The sequence below is a fragment of the Myripristis murdjan genome, chromosome 6 (genome assembly GCF_902150065.1).
Source record: "Myripristis murdjan chromosome 6, fMyrMur1.1, whole genome shotgun sequence".
Classification (NCBI taxonomy): domain Eukaryota; kingdom Metazoa; phylum Chordata; class Actinopteri; order Holocentriformes; family Holocentridae; genus Myripristis; species Myripristis murdjan.
In genome coordinates this window covers 30,097,215-30,113,125 of record NC_043985.1, presented here as the reverse complement: position 1 = coordinate 30,113,125, position 15,911 = coordinate 30,097,215, and the positions used below count along the sequence as shown (strand labels likewise).

Sequence of the window (15,911 nt, the reverse complement as noted above, 5' to 3'; positions counted from 1 at the left end):
ATTCCAAAACAACAAAACAAAGAATTATTAAATTTAATTAAAACCAAGTAGTTACATAATATCTGTGTCCTATTTTCAAAGACTGTGCAGGTGCATTGTAGACCACACACACACACACACACACACACACACACACACACACACAAACACACAGATGTACTAAGACATTATTACTGGTGGATCTCAAAAATGAACTGATAAAAACATAGCTGATTAATGATTTAAAAGAGAGAAATCAAAGTGTAATTAATTGGATACATTTCATCCCAAATCAAACACTGTTCTAATAAAAAAAGTGATTTGATGAAAACAAGTGATTTGATTAAAGCACCCCCGTCTTTATCAGAACCAGCACTTTCATAAAATCAATTGTGTTTTCATCTAATCACTGACGTTTTTATTCAAATGATTCACGATTCGGGAATAGATTTATCAAATTAATTAGCACTTTCTCCTTTTCATCCATATTTTTTTTTTTATCATTTAATTCTTGAGAGGTCCAGACCAGACGGCCATGCAAGAAATGTTTGAGGCTTTTTGTTCTTGTGATTTATTCTGTCAATAAACAAAACGAGAGTCTTCATCAAATACATTTTTCATGCAACTGGAAAAGTCATCAGAAATAGATTTGTGTGTCTTTGAGCTGCTGTCATCTGTGCTACAGCTGCTGACTGCAATATAGTTTTCACGCTGTTCATTTAAGTCTTATTGACGCTCATTAGTAAAATGACAATAATAAATCCCAGAATCCAGCAGCTTCATCGTTCACAGACAGTCGGTCACCTGCCACAGTTGATTTGATAACTGACTGTCTTTATCCTGAACATGTGAAAGACATTTCCTGTTCGCTCTGCACACAGATCAGGTGTGTAAATCACGTGTGGAAACTACAAAGAGAATCAAAATCACCATCATCAATCATTCAGCCTCATTCCCCATAATTAACACTTGATTTTCAGTTTAACAGTCAGCCTGTGGTCACAGTGTGGGACATTCTGACCGTCACTATCAGATGTGTGTGTGTGTGTGTGTGTGTGTGTGTGTGTATGTGTATGTGTGTGTGTGTGTGCTCAGCCTGGTGGAAGGACTGTAATCCCGTCCATGTCCAGCTCCACTGAGTGAACGCTGAAGTCTCCAAGACCCTGCGGCAGAGAAATGATCACCATGGTAACTAACTGATCAATCTTCCGCATAATAAAGAAAAATACAACAATACCATGCAAAACAATTTCATTTTCAATTTCATCCAAAGTGCTTTACCAAAAAAAAAAAAAAAAAAAAAAACGAACAAAAAAGGGATTCATATACATGTGGATAAAATCAGAGTACGACAAAAATGTGATTTAAAAAAATAAAATTCTGAGTAAAATAAAAGTAAAATAAAAATATAACATTCATGCAACTGATGCAATATGATTCGCTGGTTGGCTGTTCTATTATAAAACATTTCGGTGACTTGAGTTTGTAAAGAGTGATTTGAGTCGACAATTTGATTCAGTACTTTTAGCTAAAATTTTATTAGTAAATCCATTAATAATGAACACGTGCAATAATCTAGGTATCCATTTCTTCTGTGAAAAACATATTACATAACAGAATTACTTTAACGTTATGAATTAAAATTTACTTTACTGGGAAAAATAGTTGAAACTTGTAGTATTCTGTTAGATCGTGAATTTTCAAAGTGGTTCATGTCAGTTCAGGTAGAAACAAAGATTTGTTTGATATTTTTATTTTAGCAAATCAGTTCAGCTGAATCAATATGTCATCAGTGCATTAATGCAATGGATTAATGGATCTTTACAAACCCAGTAAAGAGTTTGTTGCAGTTTGGTGACTTGTGCTCTGGTTACCATGACGACTCACTGCAGTTTGAAGCTTTGAACCAAACCACCGGTGTGTGTCTGCGTTTCGGTGTGTTTCTGCTTACCGGTGTGTTGTTGAGGAGCTGCAGGACCGCCTGCTGCTGCCGAGGCTCCCGGGTCAGCAGGTAGAGGAAGCCGCCGCCGCCGGCCCCGGCCAGGCTCTGACCCAGGACCAGCGGCCTCAGCGCCTCCATCATGGACCGGACCGACGCCGGCTCACAACCTGGAGCCATCAGCTTCTTCTGCTGCCAGGACCGATCCAGACACAGCCCCAGCCTGGACAGAGAGCCTGGAGAGAGAGAGAGAGACAGAGAGAGTGAGAGAGTGGGAGAGAGATATAGAGAGTCAGAGGGGGGAAAGAGTGAGAGAGAAGAGAGAAAGAGTACTTTGAGAATTTTTTTAAGGTCAGTAATTTCACTTTTACTTGAGTTTGTTTTTGCTTGAGTTTTGCACTTCACTACATTTTAAATCACATCATATCAGTCCACATTTGTCAATTGAGTCTACAGGGTCTGCACTTCAGGCAATTTTGCGCAATGCACCTTTAAATGAATGTAGTTGGAACCTTCTGCTCTCAACCTTGTATAACTGCATGGAAAACATCAAACCCAACACAGAAACTGTTTTGAAAAAGTAACTGAGGGACAGAGGTTCACCAGAAATGATTATACCAGAAATGATAACATTTCCTCACATAATCACTCCTGGAACGTAGAGAACATCACAAACTGACGATGCTCTCTTAATCTGGTTCTTAATCTGGCTGAGGTTAGCACTCTTACCGTCTGTACAAGCTCTGGCACACTCCTCAGCGTTGGCTACCAGCTGCTGGGCGTTCTGCACCATGGAGGGCAGGCGGCTGTACCAGCTACGCACCACATCCTGAGGAAAACACAACCATCATCATCGTCATCATCATTACCACTCAGGGTGTAAAAACGAGCCATAAAAAAAGAGGTAGTTATCCCAGCGATCTGAATGGAATAAATGTTTTTGCAAATGAGAAATTACAGAGAAGTTTAGACATGGTGGTGTTTTTTCATCCCTAATGCACAAAACAAACCGAACTGAAACTGGAATCGTGACCCAAAAACCACCGTACAAACCGAGCCGTGGCTTTATTGAACCGTTAGACCCCTAATCAACAAAACATAGCATATTACATTAGACCAGTTCTGTTGTTCATTTTCTAAACTGGTTCCTTGTTTATGTGTCCATCAGTAAAGTGCCACAGTAAAGTGCTAAGTGCTGCTTTAGTGTTTGGCTTCCAGTTGGATGGATCAGAGCAGAGCATCATGGCCACTTTGACCTTTAAAACACCACTTCCTCTGTACGATGATACTAACTTTGTGCTGATGAGGAAAGGAAAACCAAACGAAATGTCTTAAAACATCTTTAGGGGCAGATGACCTGCAGCAGGTTGCGTGCCAGGCGTGTTTTGCCAGTGTAGACCAGCAGGAGGTGCTGTTCCAGGGAAACCAGGAAGTCGTCCGGAGGCCTGAGACATTCCACTTCCACCTTCAGGGGGAGCGTTGCTTTGGAGCGACCCACCTTGACTCCGCCCACCAGACCTCCCACCTGGTCCTGCCAGCCTCCCCCTGCAGGAGAAGGCCAGTCAGATTGGATTTGCTATAATTCTTTGTAAATTAAAGCGACAATAATTGAAATCACAAAAACTTCAATCATCCCTCCACAATTTTAATTATTGCAGATTTAAAGGTGTAAACAGCTAAAAATGTTGAGTATTTTGTGGAGTGATGGTAAACATGGATGAAGGCAGATGGAAAATATCCTATACGAGCTGCAATGATTAAAACCATAGAGGGATTATTTCCATTTTGAAATGTTGAAATCTTGTAAACATTTTAATAAAACAATTGTTGTGGCCACTTGCTGGCTGCAGTGTGGACAAAAGAGGGAGAGACCTGTGGTTAGTATCTGCTCCAGGTAGAGGACGGCGTGGATGAGGGAGTCGGTGTCGTAGGTTCGGCCGGTGCATCTGTACACAGCAGCCAGCAGCGCCCCCGCCAGGATACTGCTGGTACCTGCAGGACAACAGGACAGCATTTTGTGACATCCTGACGCCATGACCTCACTGATTTTACACGACTTTCTTTCTGATGAATGTCCTTTTTGTTTTTCTTGATGATCGATGTAACAGGTTTTTTCAGTGGTGGTTGTTTTAGTTTGTGGATTTAGTTGGAGATTTTTTCAGTTTTTGAATTAATTTGGTGGTGGATGTTTGTGTATTTTTTGCAGCACACGTCTGATTTCTCACCCAGTCCAGATCCGGTGGGCAGTATGGACCAGCTGTGGAGCTCAACGCCGCCTCCCCAGCGCTCCATCAGCTGATCCCCCAGAGGCTGCTGGGAGGAGAGAGACACCAAACCACTGCACACACACACTGCCTTCAACAGGGCTCCTACAACACACACACACATACACACAAAACTCATTTACAGCCAAATCACTGATCCTGACCATCCCTTAATATTCTGTCCATCCTATAATGTCCTGTCCATCTCATAGTAACCATGGTTACCAGGTGCATGTGGCTGACAGTGGTCCTTCAGATCCTCCAGGCTTTCACACACCGTCTCCATGGAAACCCCACAGTCCCGCCCCCCGGTGTGGCTGACCAGCCGGAGGCGGGGCTCTCTGATGCGACGGGCCCTGGCGCCGATGGGGCGTTTCCCATCAACCTTCACTGCCACGTTGGTCACTGAGCCGCCATGCTCGAAGGCGATGGGTGGAGTGTCGCTCCAGCCACCTTCAAACAAACAAACAAACAAACAAACAAACAAACAAACAATCAGGACTTTTTAAATAACATAATGGCAGAGATTAAACCAAAAATCAATTTCAGACAAAAGCTGGCTCTTTTTAAAACAGACAGAAGACAATAGATTGAGTTCAAATCCTGGTACTTTTTACATCGAATCATGTTTCTGTTCACACTGATGACGGCACTTAAAACTTGTGTTGGTAACTTTTTAAGATTGGACGGACTGTCCACCTGCATGCTCGTGTGTGTGGCTCTGATGCCGATGTAATGAGGAAATAGGAACTGGCAATCTGTAGCTACAGTGAACTAAGTTACATTACTAATAAGTTAAATTAAGTTACTATAACAAATGTAGGCAATTAAAAAGGCAGCTAGGCAAATTAAATCTGACAATTATCTGTGCGATAAGAAAAGAAAGTCATGTAACTCGACAATTTTTTCCCCTAAACTACATCTGAGGATTTCTCCAGGTGGGTTCACGCCAAGGCAGTTTTATCCAATGGAATCCAGAACAACAATAAAAATGCTCTCCTTAATTACATATAAACAGTTTGTTGGCTGACAGACATTTCTAGGACTGCCCTCTCTCAGACTTGCTGGTCAGACTGAACTCAACACCAAACAGGAGGGAAGACTCAGCCGACTCACCTGCCAAGTCCAGTCTGGCCGGACACTCCACCTCCTGCCACTCCTCAAGGGGCGGGATCTCGCCCGCCCCGATGGAGATGAACTTCTGCGATGACATCACAGCCTGCCGGAGCAGCACCTGCCCGGCGCCCTCGTAGTGCCGCGCAGCCCGCACCAGCAGGTCCGGCCTGTAGGGGGCAGTGACGAGCAAAACACTTTGTGATAAGGAAAATTGTATCTACCGAGTAGAAAGTAGCAGGAACTGCTCTTGGTGTGGGGCTCAGCGTTGAGTAGAAAAAAATAGTTCCACTATAATATGATACAATACGACACAAGATCACACAAACTGGGCAAATATAATTTAACAAACTGAAGATATGTGCCTCTCATTGTTTTATGTATTGATTTTTATTTCTCATTATCATTGGATGGAAGTGCATGGTTCCTCTAGCCCCGCCCCCTCTGAGCCCTGCTCCCTCTCACCTGCTCAGCCAATGGGCTCTCTGCGTGGCGAGGGCATGGACGCCCCCCCTCAAGTCCCCCTGTTCCAACAGGAAGTAGGCGGAGCTCCAGGCCTCGTTAGCAGCAGGTCCGCTCCTCAGCCCGCCCCGCCCCTCCCCCGCCATGCACACAAGCACGTCGGCGATGCAGGACAGACACCGAGCCGCCACGCCCAGCTCCATGCCTGGCTCTGCCTTCAGGCCAGGCCCCGCCCCCAGCTCTCCTGTCCGACCAGCTGCAACTGGGGAGCGAGAAATTGGGGAGATTGACATTTCAATTTCATTAGTCAATTTTCCATATCCTATCATGCACAGTTATAACATCATTTTATTTCATATTTTGCTGTACACTTTAATATACTAGCCTATATATAAACTGGAGAAATCAATCAAATCAATCATCAAAAATCAAGGATTAGGATGTTTTAGTGCCCTATTCACTTATTATAACATATGTCTAGAGCCTTGCTAAGCATGTACACAAATAAAATAGTTTCTATCTTCTTCTTAGCCTCCTGTCCTGAATTTAATTCATTTTGAGTTTGTTTGATTACATGATTGTGAAATTACTCTATAATACTCTAATAATAGTCTAATATTCTTCTCTACAGAAGAAGGAAAAAAAATCCAAGATGTGTATTTCAAATCCACACGACACACCGTGTGAATCAGACAGCTTCAGAGTTGCTGTATGATTTATTTTTTCACTTTGACAGCACCAGGCTAACAATTCCCATAGACTTCAAGTCTTTATGCTAAGCTAACGCAAAATGTTACCCATAGGAACCCAACCACTGGATGTACAGAGGTGAAAATGGTATTGAGCATCTTGTCTCAGTCTGGTGAAGTCAGAAAAAGGGAACTTTGCCTAAAACGTTGGAATATTCCTGTGATGCTACTGTGGATCCACTCACTGCAGTCCAGAGTCTCCAGCAGCGCCCCCTGCTGGCTTCCCAGCACCGCCGCCCTGAACCACGGCAGCAGGCAGACATCTGTGCGTTTTGCGAAGACGTCAATCACCCTCCTCCTGCCCGCCAGGAACAGCAGCTCCTCCCTCCACTGCAGCTCCGCCTCCTGGTGGGTGAGCGACAGCACCTCCTTCAGGGACAGCCTCCACGCCTCCCTCCACCTCTTCAGGCAGCCGCCGCCCCCTCCCAGCAGCCAGGTCACACCTCCCTCCAGGCCCACGGCGCCTCCTCTGGGGTGGAGGACCGGGAAGAGACGAGCCTCCAGCAGGGAGCGCTGTTCTCCTCTGACCCACAGCTCCTCTGGCCTGAGAGGAGGGGACAGGAGAGAGAAATATAACACTAAAGTTAAAATCCAAGTGAAGACAAAAATAAGTGAGAGATTACTTATGTAAATACGAAATAAAGAAGAACAGAAACAGAGCCGTGTTTAACGGTCAAAGGTAAAGAAGAGTCCTACTGGATTCCAGTTCTGCTAAAGAAGAGACTCCAACTCTGGTTGAGGAAGGAGGCACTGCCGGCATCAGACGAGACCTGAGGAAGAGGATGAGGATGAGGAAGAAGAGGCCTGGGTCAGACTCGCTCCTCACACAAGTAACACAGTCATTTTAGGATGTAATGCAAGGACTTTTTTTAGAGTGTGTAATTTAATTTTCTACCTCCAGCTCGTCCTGCGCTCCCATCACGGTGAAGACGTTCAGCTTCAGCTCTCCCAGCTCAATGCGATGGCCCTGGATGATGATGTCATTGGCCAGCGACAGCTCTCGGGTGTCTGATGTGGACAACTTGAGCCCTGACAGTAAACAGCCCGAGGGGACCTCCAGAGGACCCTGGGCACAGAGGTCAAAGGTCACATGAGGAAAGAGAAATCATGTCAGTAATCGAAACAGAAACACGTTTCCTTAGACCGAATCTGCTCGGTCTCATATCGTCATATCTTTCAACTCTATTGATGTTTTTATCACATTTGTTGTTTCAGTTTTTGTCATTGCAGCGATTTGTTTGTAGTTGGTGTTTCCTTTGCCAATATTTTCTACTGCCTCAGGTTATTTTCTGATATTTTCTGATTTTATGGTATATTAATATATTGAGTAGTGAGTTCCTAAGTGAAAATGCGGTACTTGCTGTGTTTTAAAATATGCTGTAATTCATCTTTTGTTTGACTGATAGATATCTCAGTTTGACACAGAACTCCTTTGCACATTCAATGTTCGGTATTGTCGCTCTGCTCTGTGATCGTCATCAGGAAAAACACATTTTGAGCCACTTGATTCCTCTCGACTGCCACAGTATCTGAATATATATGTTCAGTTAATTATTACTGTAAAACTGTAATATCCTCTTCTGCTTGAATTTCAATTTATGATTACAAAAGCACCTCCATCATCCCTGCACCTGCATTTTCCCTGATGTAACAGCAGTAAATCTCCTGACCTGTAGGTGGCAGTGCTGCACCACAGCTCCTGTTGCCAGGGCGATATCTCCCTCTAGCACGCTGTTGATGACCCGGGCTCCTTCGCTCACGGCTCGCTCGCTCTGATGGGCGACAGTCAGGCGATTAGCGCAAGAAAAAAAAAAAACTCACTGTGCTAACTGAGGACCTGAGTGGGGCCGGGGTCATGAGGACGCTGAGGAACAGGAAGTGTCACCTGGATGTGAGACAGAGTGTTTCTGCGTGTCCAATCACAGGTCAGACGGGAGACATGCTGCTTCCCGGAGAGAGTCAGGTAGTCATAGCGACCGCCAGGGACATACGCTGTGAGGACGAGAGCAGAGCGTGGATGAGGACCCGTTAGAGGACAGGATGAGAGCAGAGCATGGATGAGGACCCGATGGAGGACAGGACATGGACATTTACCCAGACTGAGACCAGGTGTTTGATACCATTCTCACCTCTGTACATCCAGTGGTTCAGTTCCTATGAGTAGCATTTCGTGTTAGCTTAGCATAAAGACTTGAAGTCTATGGGAGTCGTTAGCCTAGCTCTGACAACAACATTAGCCTGGATGAAGAACAGACGGGTCCAAAGAGAAAGAGACGGGGCGGCAGATGTCTACCCACCGAGGCTGAGCGCAGTTCCTCTCAGGATCCTCCACAGCTCCGCCCGGCCGCTCCTCATCGCCGCCCCCTGTGGCCCGGTGGCAGAACAGCAGCCGACTCGCTCCTCGTTCACAAACTGATCCTGGGTCTGATCTGAGCAGAGGCACTTCAGCATGTCCAGGAAGAGAGAGATCTGAGGAATGACAGCAGCAAAGGGACAAATAATTACCAGCATCAATAAAACTGACAGCAGACATTAACAGTAAAGCAAACTGTACCCCATATATAAGCTGAACCCTAGGCCGGTTGATTTATCTATCTATATAGATATATATATTAATGATTCATCATTTCATCTGTAGTGTGATATAATGATAAATGCCTATCACAAGTTATTAGAACCTAAATGATATCTTGTAACTGCTTATGTAGTGTGAACAAAAGCCAAAAAAAACCCTAAAATACAAATTTTCTAATGACATGAAATGGAGAAAAGCATTCAAACCATAGCACTTGTGAAGCTGCAACCAAAGCAGAGTAAAATAATAATATAATCGATCAATAATCAATTTTCTGTCCACTGACAAATCCATTTATCAACCCGTCGTTTCATCACAACCAAAAGCACAAATGAATCATTGACATAATGAAAATATCGAGCAGTGAACATCAGCATGATAAATTCTCAAAAATCAATGCCTGGCGTTTTGTAGTGATACTAATGAGAGACAGACAGGTACCTGGAGGGGTGGAGCTCCAGAGTCCAGGCCCAGGTAGGTGCAGCCGTCCAGAGGAGGAGTGACGTGGGCCTGCAGTAACTTCTCCGATACGACCCTGCTGAAGAAGACCGGACCTGACACCTATAGACAGACAGGCAGGCAGACAGACAGACAGACAGGCAGACAGACAGACAGGCAGGCAGGCAGACAGACAGACAGACAGACAGACAGGCAGACAGACAGACAGGCAGGCAGGCAGGCAGGCAGACAGACAGACAGGCAGACAGAAAGACAGGCAAGTCAACATCCACATCACCACTGGCTACAGTCAGTCTATTCCGTAATGGTCTAAATAGGGCTGAATGATGTACTTATCTCCCAGTTCGATACTATCACGATACTTGGGTGACGATTCAATGTGTATTGTGATTCTACATGTACTGCTATTTGATTTTATGATTTATTGCAACTTTTGTTTTTTGAATTATCCTCTAGTTTGTGGTTGTAAAGTTTCATAAAGCTGTGAATATCCTAGAGGCCACTATAGGTCATTTTATACAGGGATATCAAGTTTGAAAAACTGGTCTGACGGCAGTGAAATGGCTGCTATTGGGGGCAAACATCATCACACATGATAGTCCATGAAGATTCATAGTGTCTACACTTTATATAGATCATTTGATTCATCACACATGAATCAAATGTGGCTCATTGGATCCACAAGAGTCTCAGCTTTCCAGTCAAAGCCAATCAATGCAACTCCAATTGTCTTATCTTTAGACCTAAACACTGTGGGTTGAAGCTTGACAAGAGCCAGTCAGTCATTGTTGATCTTAACAGCTATTCATTACTGATTCACGTTTTTGTATTTTCAACAAATGTACGGTACAGAGAGATTTCTTGTGACAATTTTAAACAAAATACTAAAACGAATGTATAAGCTCACGGTTTTGATTGCTCTCTTGTAAATGGAGTAAAAATGTTTTTAAGAACTGCTTGGTTTTGTTAACAAATGTTAGATTTTTTTTTTTTTTGTTAGTGTGTTTATTCATGTGGATGTGGAATTTAGCCAATGACGTGATGAGGTTAATTAGACAATTGTAGAATAGGTGAAGGCAAACCCCATTTGTTCAAAACATAAACATTTGGCCGTGTATGAATCATAAACATTAGAAATTCAAGAAAAGGTCAATTATTATTTTCCTGGGTTTCAGTGGAGAGTTTAGTGTCATCAGTGTTATAAATATTTCACTACACCCCCCAGTTTGAGAGGGTGTGTTTGATTCCATGACAGGAAGCAGGGGAAAGGTCTTACCAGCGGCACCTTCCCGTCAGGCATCAGAGCTTGTTGGATCTGTTCGGCTGTTCCCTTGTAGATGATGTCCCTGACCTGACCCTGAGATGTAAAACAAACGCACCCTCACACACACTGGTTAATTTAACAATTTAAAAAAAAAAACTGCAATTGTACAGAGCTTTAAAAAATGTAACAAGGAGCTTTTAAAAATCAAATGAAATCAAATATCACATATAAATCATTAAATAAAACAAATAGAAAATGAGAAAAGAAGCTAAAAGAAATATTAAAGATATTAGCGCATGTCCATTTAATTATAATTAACCTGTTTGTCGGTCAGGTAGACTCCATGATTGGCTGCGTAGGAGACGTCACCCGGTAGAGCCAAAACCCGAACGCCAGAGAAACCCTCCCACGACAACACTAACACACACACACACACACACACAGAGTGTCAGAAAATGAGAAATAAAAGACAGTCCTGCTCACAGACTGACTGACTCACCTGTCACTGCTGGATAATACCAGGTTTCTCAATTTTATACATTTTTACGCTTCTTATCACCCCTCAAAATGCAAGACTGAACTTGTGTCAGATCCATATCTTTTCTTATATTCCTCATAATTTGTCATCATCCGCTCACACTGAGCTGCTGACATGAGGACATGATGTATTCCTACTACTTTGATTTTCACCGACAATGTTTAAATCAGTGATGTTTCCAGGAGAAATAAAATCTGGCTGATCTGATTCTAGTGGGCAGAGCAGATGAGGAACAAGTAGGAATAATCTCAGAATAATAATCTTGGTTATACGTCCTGTATTAGATTGGAGTAGTAACCCCAACACTGTGTATAACTATTCAGTAGTTTATGAATATGAATAGTGAATTTGGAATAATTTACCCTATTTTCAACACCAGTGTAACAGTAAATCATCACTTAAAGACAGACAGTGATAATTAGTAGCACTCTAAACACTGCAATATATCTAGATAGTGATAGTTAATAAAACTCTGACCATAAATACTGGTGATAATAGTTAACAGTACTCCAGCTATAGATAATAATAGTTAACAGTGCTAACCGTAGTCGGAGGGAACAGTCAGGATCATGTCGGTGCTGCAGACCCAAACACCAGGAGGAGAACCAGGACAGATCTGAGCACGTCAGCAGAGGGCAAACAAACAGTTTGATTAATGGTTAATAATAAACAGCAGTGGCCCCAACATAAATCCTTGTGGCACTCCACACACAACAAAGTTATATTCATGTTATAGTTTGATACCTCAAGTATTCCATCCCATCATGCCTGCATATGTGAGCATGTATTTCTTCTATGTGATATGTGTATGTGTAGTTTAGTCTCTTAGAGATACGCACACGTGTGTATTCTGTCTGTGATGAGTGACGATTTGTTTTTTTGTTCTGTGATGTGTCTGTTTTCTCAGTATGATATGTGTTTCTATATAATATGGGCATGTTTAACTTAAATCTTAAATTAATAAACATACATTTTCTAAGCAATGTGTAAATAAGAGTTTGTTCTTAGTGACTTGCCGAGTTAAACAGAGGTTTAATAAATAAATAAATTCTCTGAGGTGTATGTATGAACTTTTTTTCTGTGTGAACTGTTATTTTACAGCACATGTTTTGTTACGCACATGGACTGTTTTGACTTTCTCTTAGGAAATAAGAAATGCCTCCCAAATTATATCAGACTTGGCTGGAAGAAGCAGACCTGGTTATTGAGGCAGTCCAGCAGCAGGTCCAGACAGCAGACTGGAGCCTGGACTTTCTGATCTGGTTTCTCCTGAGCCAGCCAGCAGAAAGCCCTGCTGCAGGGACTCCAGGGGAAATCACGGCCCTGCAGACGAAACACAGCTGCTCAGACTGAAAAAAAACACACACACACACACACACACACACACACACACAAACACACACACAAATCACAGGGAAAAGAAGTAAAATGCCCCGCTGGACTTACAGTGTGCAGGATGAGGATGTGAGCATCATCCAGGACGTCGGCTGTGACCACCTGAGGAGAAACTACACATGAAGCGATGTTTCCCTGCAATCAGGCTCAGCATGAAGAACGTCAGCGACCATAGAATCAGTTTTATTATAGCAGTACAGTCTGTATACTGTACTGCTATATACTCTAACCAGTTTAATTCTATTCAACTGTACCTAACCCTAACTCTATTTGGCTAGAATTAGATTAGTTAGAATGTGTAGACGAGGTTAGATGCTAGAATTAGACTGGTGGTGAGTCGGGTTAGGTAGAATTACACTGGTTAGATAGACCCGCCAGTAGGGCTGGGAGAAAACCTGATTCACTCAAGTGTCTCAATTCTTGTTTTTAATGATTTTTAATGATTTTTTTATTACACTGCAAAAACTCAAAATCTTACCAAGATTATTTGTCTTATTTCAAGTCAAAAATGTCTTATTACTAGTCAAAATATCTCATTACACTTAAAATACGACATGATCACCTCAGAAGTAACTTGTTTTTAGACAACTGTCTCTTGTTTCAAGTGAAAATTTGCTTGAAACAAGTGAAAATTTGCTTGTTTCATTGGCAAAATTTGTTTCTTGTTTCTAGCTAATTTTCACTTATTTCAAGTGAATTTTCACTTTTTCAACTGGCAAATTTTGCCAATGAAACAAGCAAATTTTCACTTGTTTCAAGTGAATTTTCACTTGAAACAAGTGAAAATTGTCTAAAAACAAGTTACTTCTGAGGTGATCATGTCTTATTTTCAGTGTAATGAGATATTTTGACTAGAAATAAGACATTTTTGACTTGAAATAAGACAAATAATCTTGGTAAGATTTTGCGTTTTTGCAGTGTACTGAATCCATTTACTGAATCAATACAATCTAATTTAATCAGCACCCAAGTATTGTAATAGTACTGATTTGGGAGATAAGCACATCCGGACGGAGCTATGTAGAATCAGGCTGGTTACAATGGATTATGTAGTAACGTAGTTAGACTGGTCAGACTAGGCTGACCCACCCAGTCGGACCAGTTTGACTCACCGTGTGCCCCGCTCTGTTGCTCAGGTGTTCTGCAGCCACCAACAGAGCGTTGAGCGTCGCCCCGCCGCTGCCCAGCGGCTCCTGGCGGTCCCTCACTGTCAAAACCAACGCACCCCGAGAGAGAGAGCCACGCTGCTGCCTCAGCTCCAGCTCTGACACACACACACACACACACACACACACACACACACACACACACAGAAACAGGCTATAGTGTATCTCAGCATACAGACATTAATTAACCCTTCTGTTACCTTTGTGGTCGATTTGAACCCACTTAACATTTAATGTCTCTAAAAACATGATAATATTGTTTTTTTATATATGGATTTTCCTAATTTAATGGGTAAACATGAAATTAACATGATGATACGGTTTCAATGCCCTGTACCCATTGGTGTTTCCAGGATTTTTTTTTTTTTTTAAGCTGTACAAAGCCTATTTATAATCTTTTCTAATCTTTCCTAATCTTCAAAAAACATCCCTTCAGGGCCCTGCTTTAGATCCAACATAACCACACACCTGTAGTAATATAACCACACACCACATGTCTTATTTGGGAGGTAAAAACCTGATTCCCACAAGAAACTGGATGTATAATTTATTTTAAAGCGCTGTCTGGGAGGTCAACAAGACACATAATGTACCTGACACATAAACTTGGGAAGCAATTTTTATTTGGGTTATTGGTTTATTTTATCATTTTTGGGTTTAAATGACCGGGGTCAAATTGACTCCAACTTATAAAAAAAGGTAATAAATTTGAAGATGACAGGAGAGTAAAAGAACTAAAATGATGCAGGACTATTGTGGTGACTTGTGGTGTGTGTGTGTGTGTGTGTGTGTGTGTGAGAGAGAGAGAGAGAGAGAGAGAGAGAGAGAGAGAGAGAGAGAGAGAGAGAGAGAGAGAGAGAGAGAGAGAGAGAGAGACATGCAGCCAAACACTTCTCTAATCTCATCTTTGACATGTTGACCTGTGAGCAGCGCCCCCTGCAGGCCCGCGGCTCCAGGAAGCCTCACCTCTCTGGAAGGAGTAGACGCTGTCTTTATGCTGGCAGGTGAGGACGACCACCGTCCAGCTGAACCGGCCGCTGCCCGACATCAAACCTCAGATTATAATCCCAGATGAGACTTTAAACCCGCAGCGGGAGCGTTATAATGTCCTCTGAGGAGTGCGTGCACACCTCGGCTCCATCAACAACCACATAACACGGCGATTTAACCTGAGAACCGCACGGTGAACCTGGGGGAGTAAAACTAACGCACCCTGGTCAGACGGAGCCGCAGTTTGACGCGCTATCATCCGGATGTTTGGGACTTTTTACGCATTTTGCTGCTGGAAAATGACGAACTTTATTTCCTCCTCACTGCCGCATACCGCGCGCCTGGATTTTATTCTTGACCGTTCGCGCTTCCGTACACAAGAGGTGCGTTTGATTTTACCTCCCGCACCTGCCAACAAGGCGGGGTTTGTGTTGAAACCTCTTCCTGTAACATTGAGAATAACGCGTTCGGTGCATTTCCCCAATTGGAATTTAATTTTTAGAGCATTTTTTTCTTGTCTTGGTTTATTTTTATTGTAGAAACACCTGAAGGAACTGTTATATTGAACTACACCTTTTACTGTAAACTATTTATTTATAAAGTGGCATGCGCTGGAAAACTAGTGAAGGCCTTGAAATAATATGAAATCGCTTTTCAGAAACAGTTAAGGAAATAAGAGATAAAATATTGATTTTTTTTCCCCCCTCACACCTGGTTGGAAGTTTTCGATAAATGAAGACGATGAATCAACAAAGCCTGACATCCGACGGATTTGTGATGTATTTAATTTATAAATTTGGTTTATATCAGTTGTTACGTGTATTAAGTCATAATTTGATTATTGCTCTACATTACTTTGGTAGATCAGGTCGAGTGGGAGTGGACCAATCGGCTTTCCGTACATCACTACAGGGTGCACTTTATTCTTTTATCTGCGCCTCTCGTTAGAGCGGAGTCTACAAAGGAATAACCTAATATGACCTTTATTTTTTTCATTATTTAGCAGATAAAACTGTCT

General features: G+C 42.6%; 1 protein-coding gene across 1 annotated transcript; it reads right to left on the bottom strand.

Annotated features, from left to right (window-relative positions):
- Positions 1-112: 112 nt before the first annotated feature.
- fcsk (fucose kinase) lies at positions 113-15,265 on the bottom strand. The gene is made up of 23 exons (XM_030054167.1): positions 14,870-15,265; positions 13,850-14,001; positions 12,789-12,839; positions 12,540-12,665; positions 11,886-11,958; positions 11,124-11,221; positions 10,817-10,897; positions 9,523-9,642; positions 8,804-8,975; positions 8,392-8,498; positions 8,177-8,278; positions 7,402-7,572; positions 7,203-7,276; positions 6,692-7,050; positions 5,761-6,019; positions 5,299-5,465; positions 4,408-4,635; positions 4,144-4,287; positions 3,791-3,910; positions 3,276-3,463; positions 2,648-2,747; positions 1,931-2,154; positions 113-1,142 (listed from the first exon to the last, which is right to left on the bottom strand). The coding sequence occupies exons 1-23, from the start codon at positions 14,949-14,951 to the stop codon at positions 1,071-1,073; spliced, it is 3,270 nt and encodes a 1,089-aa protein (XP_029910027.1). The 5' UTR covers positions 14,952-15,265; the 3' UTR covers positions 113-1,070.
- Between the last annotated feature and the right edge of the window lie 646 nt (positions 15,266-15,911).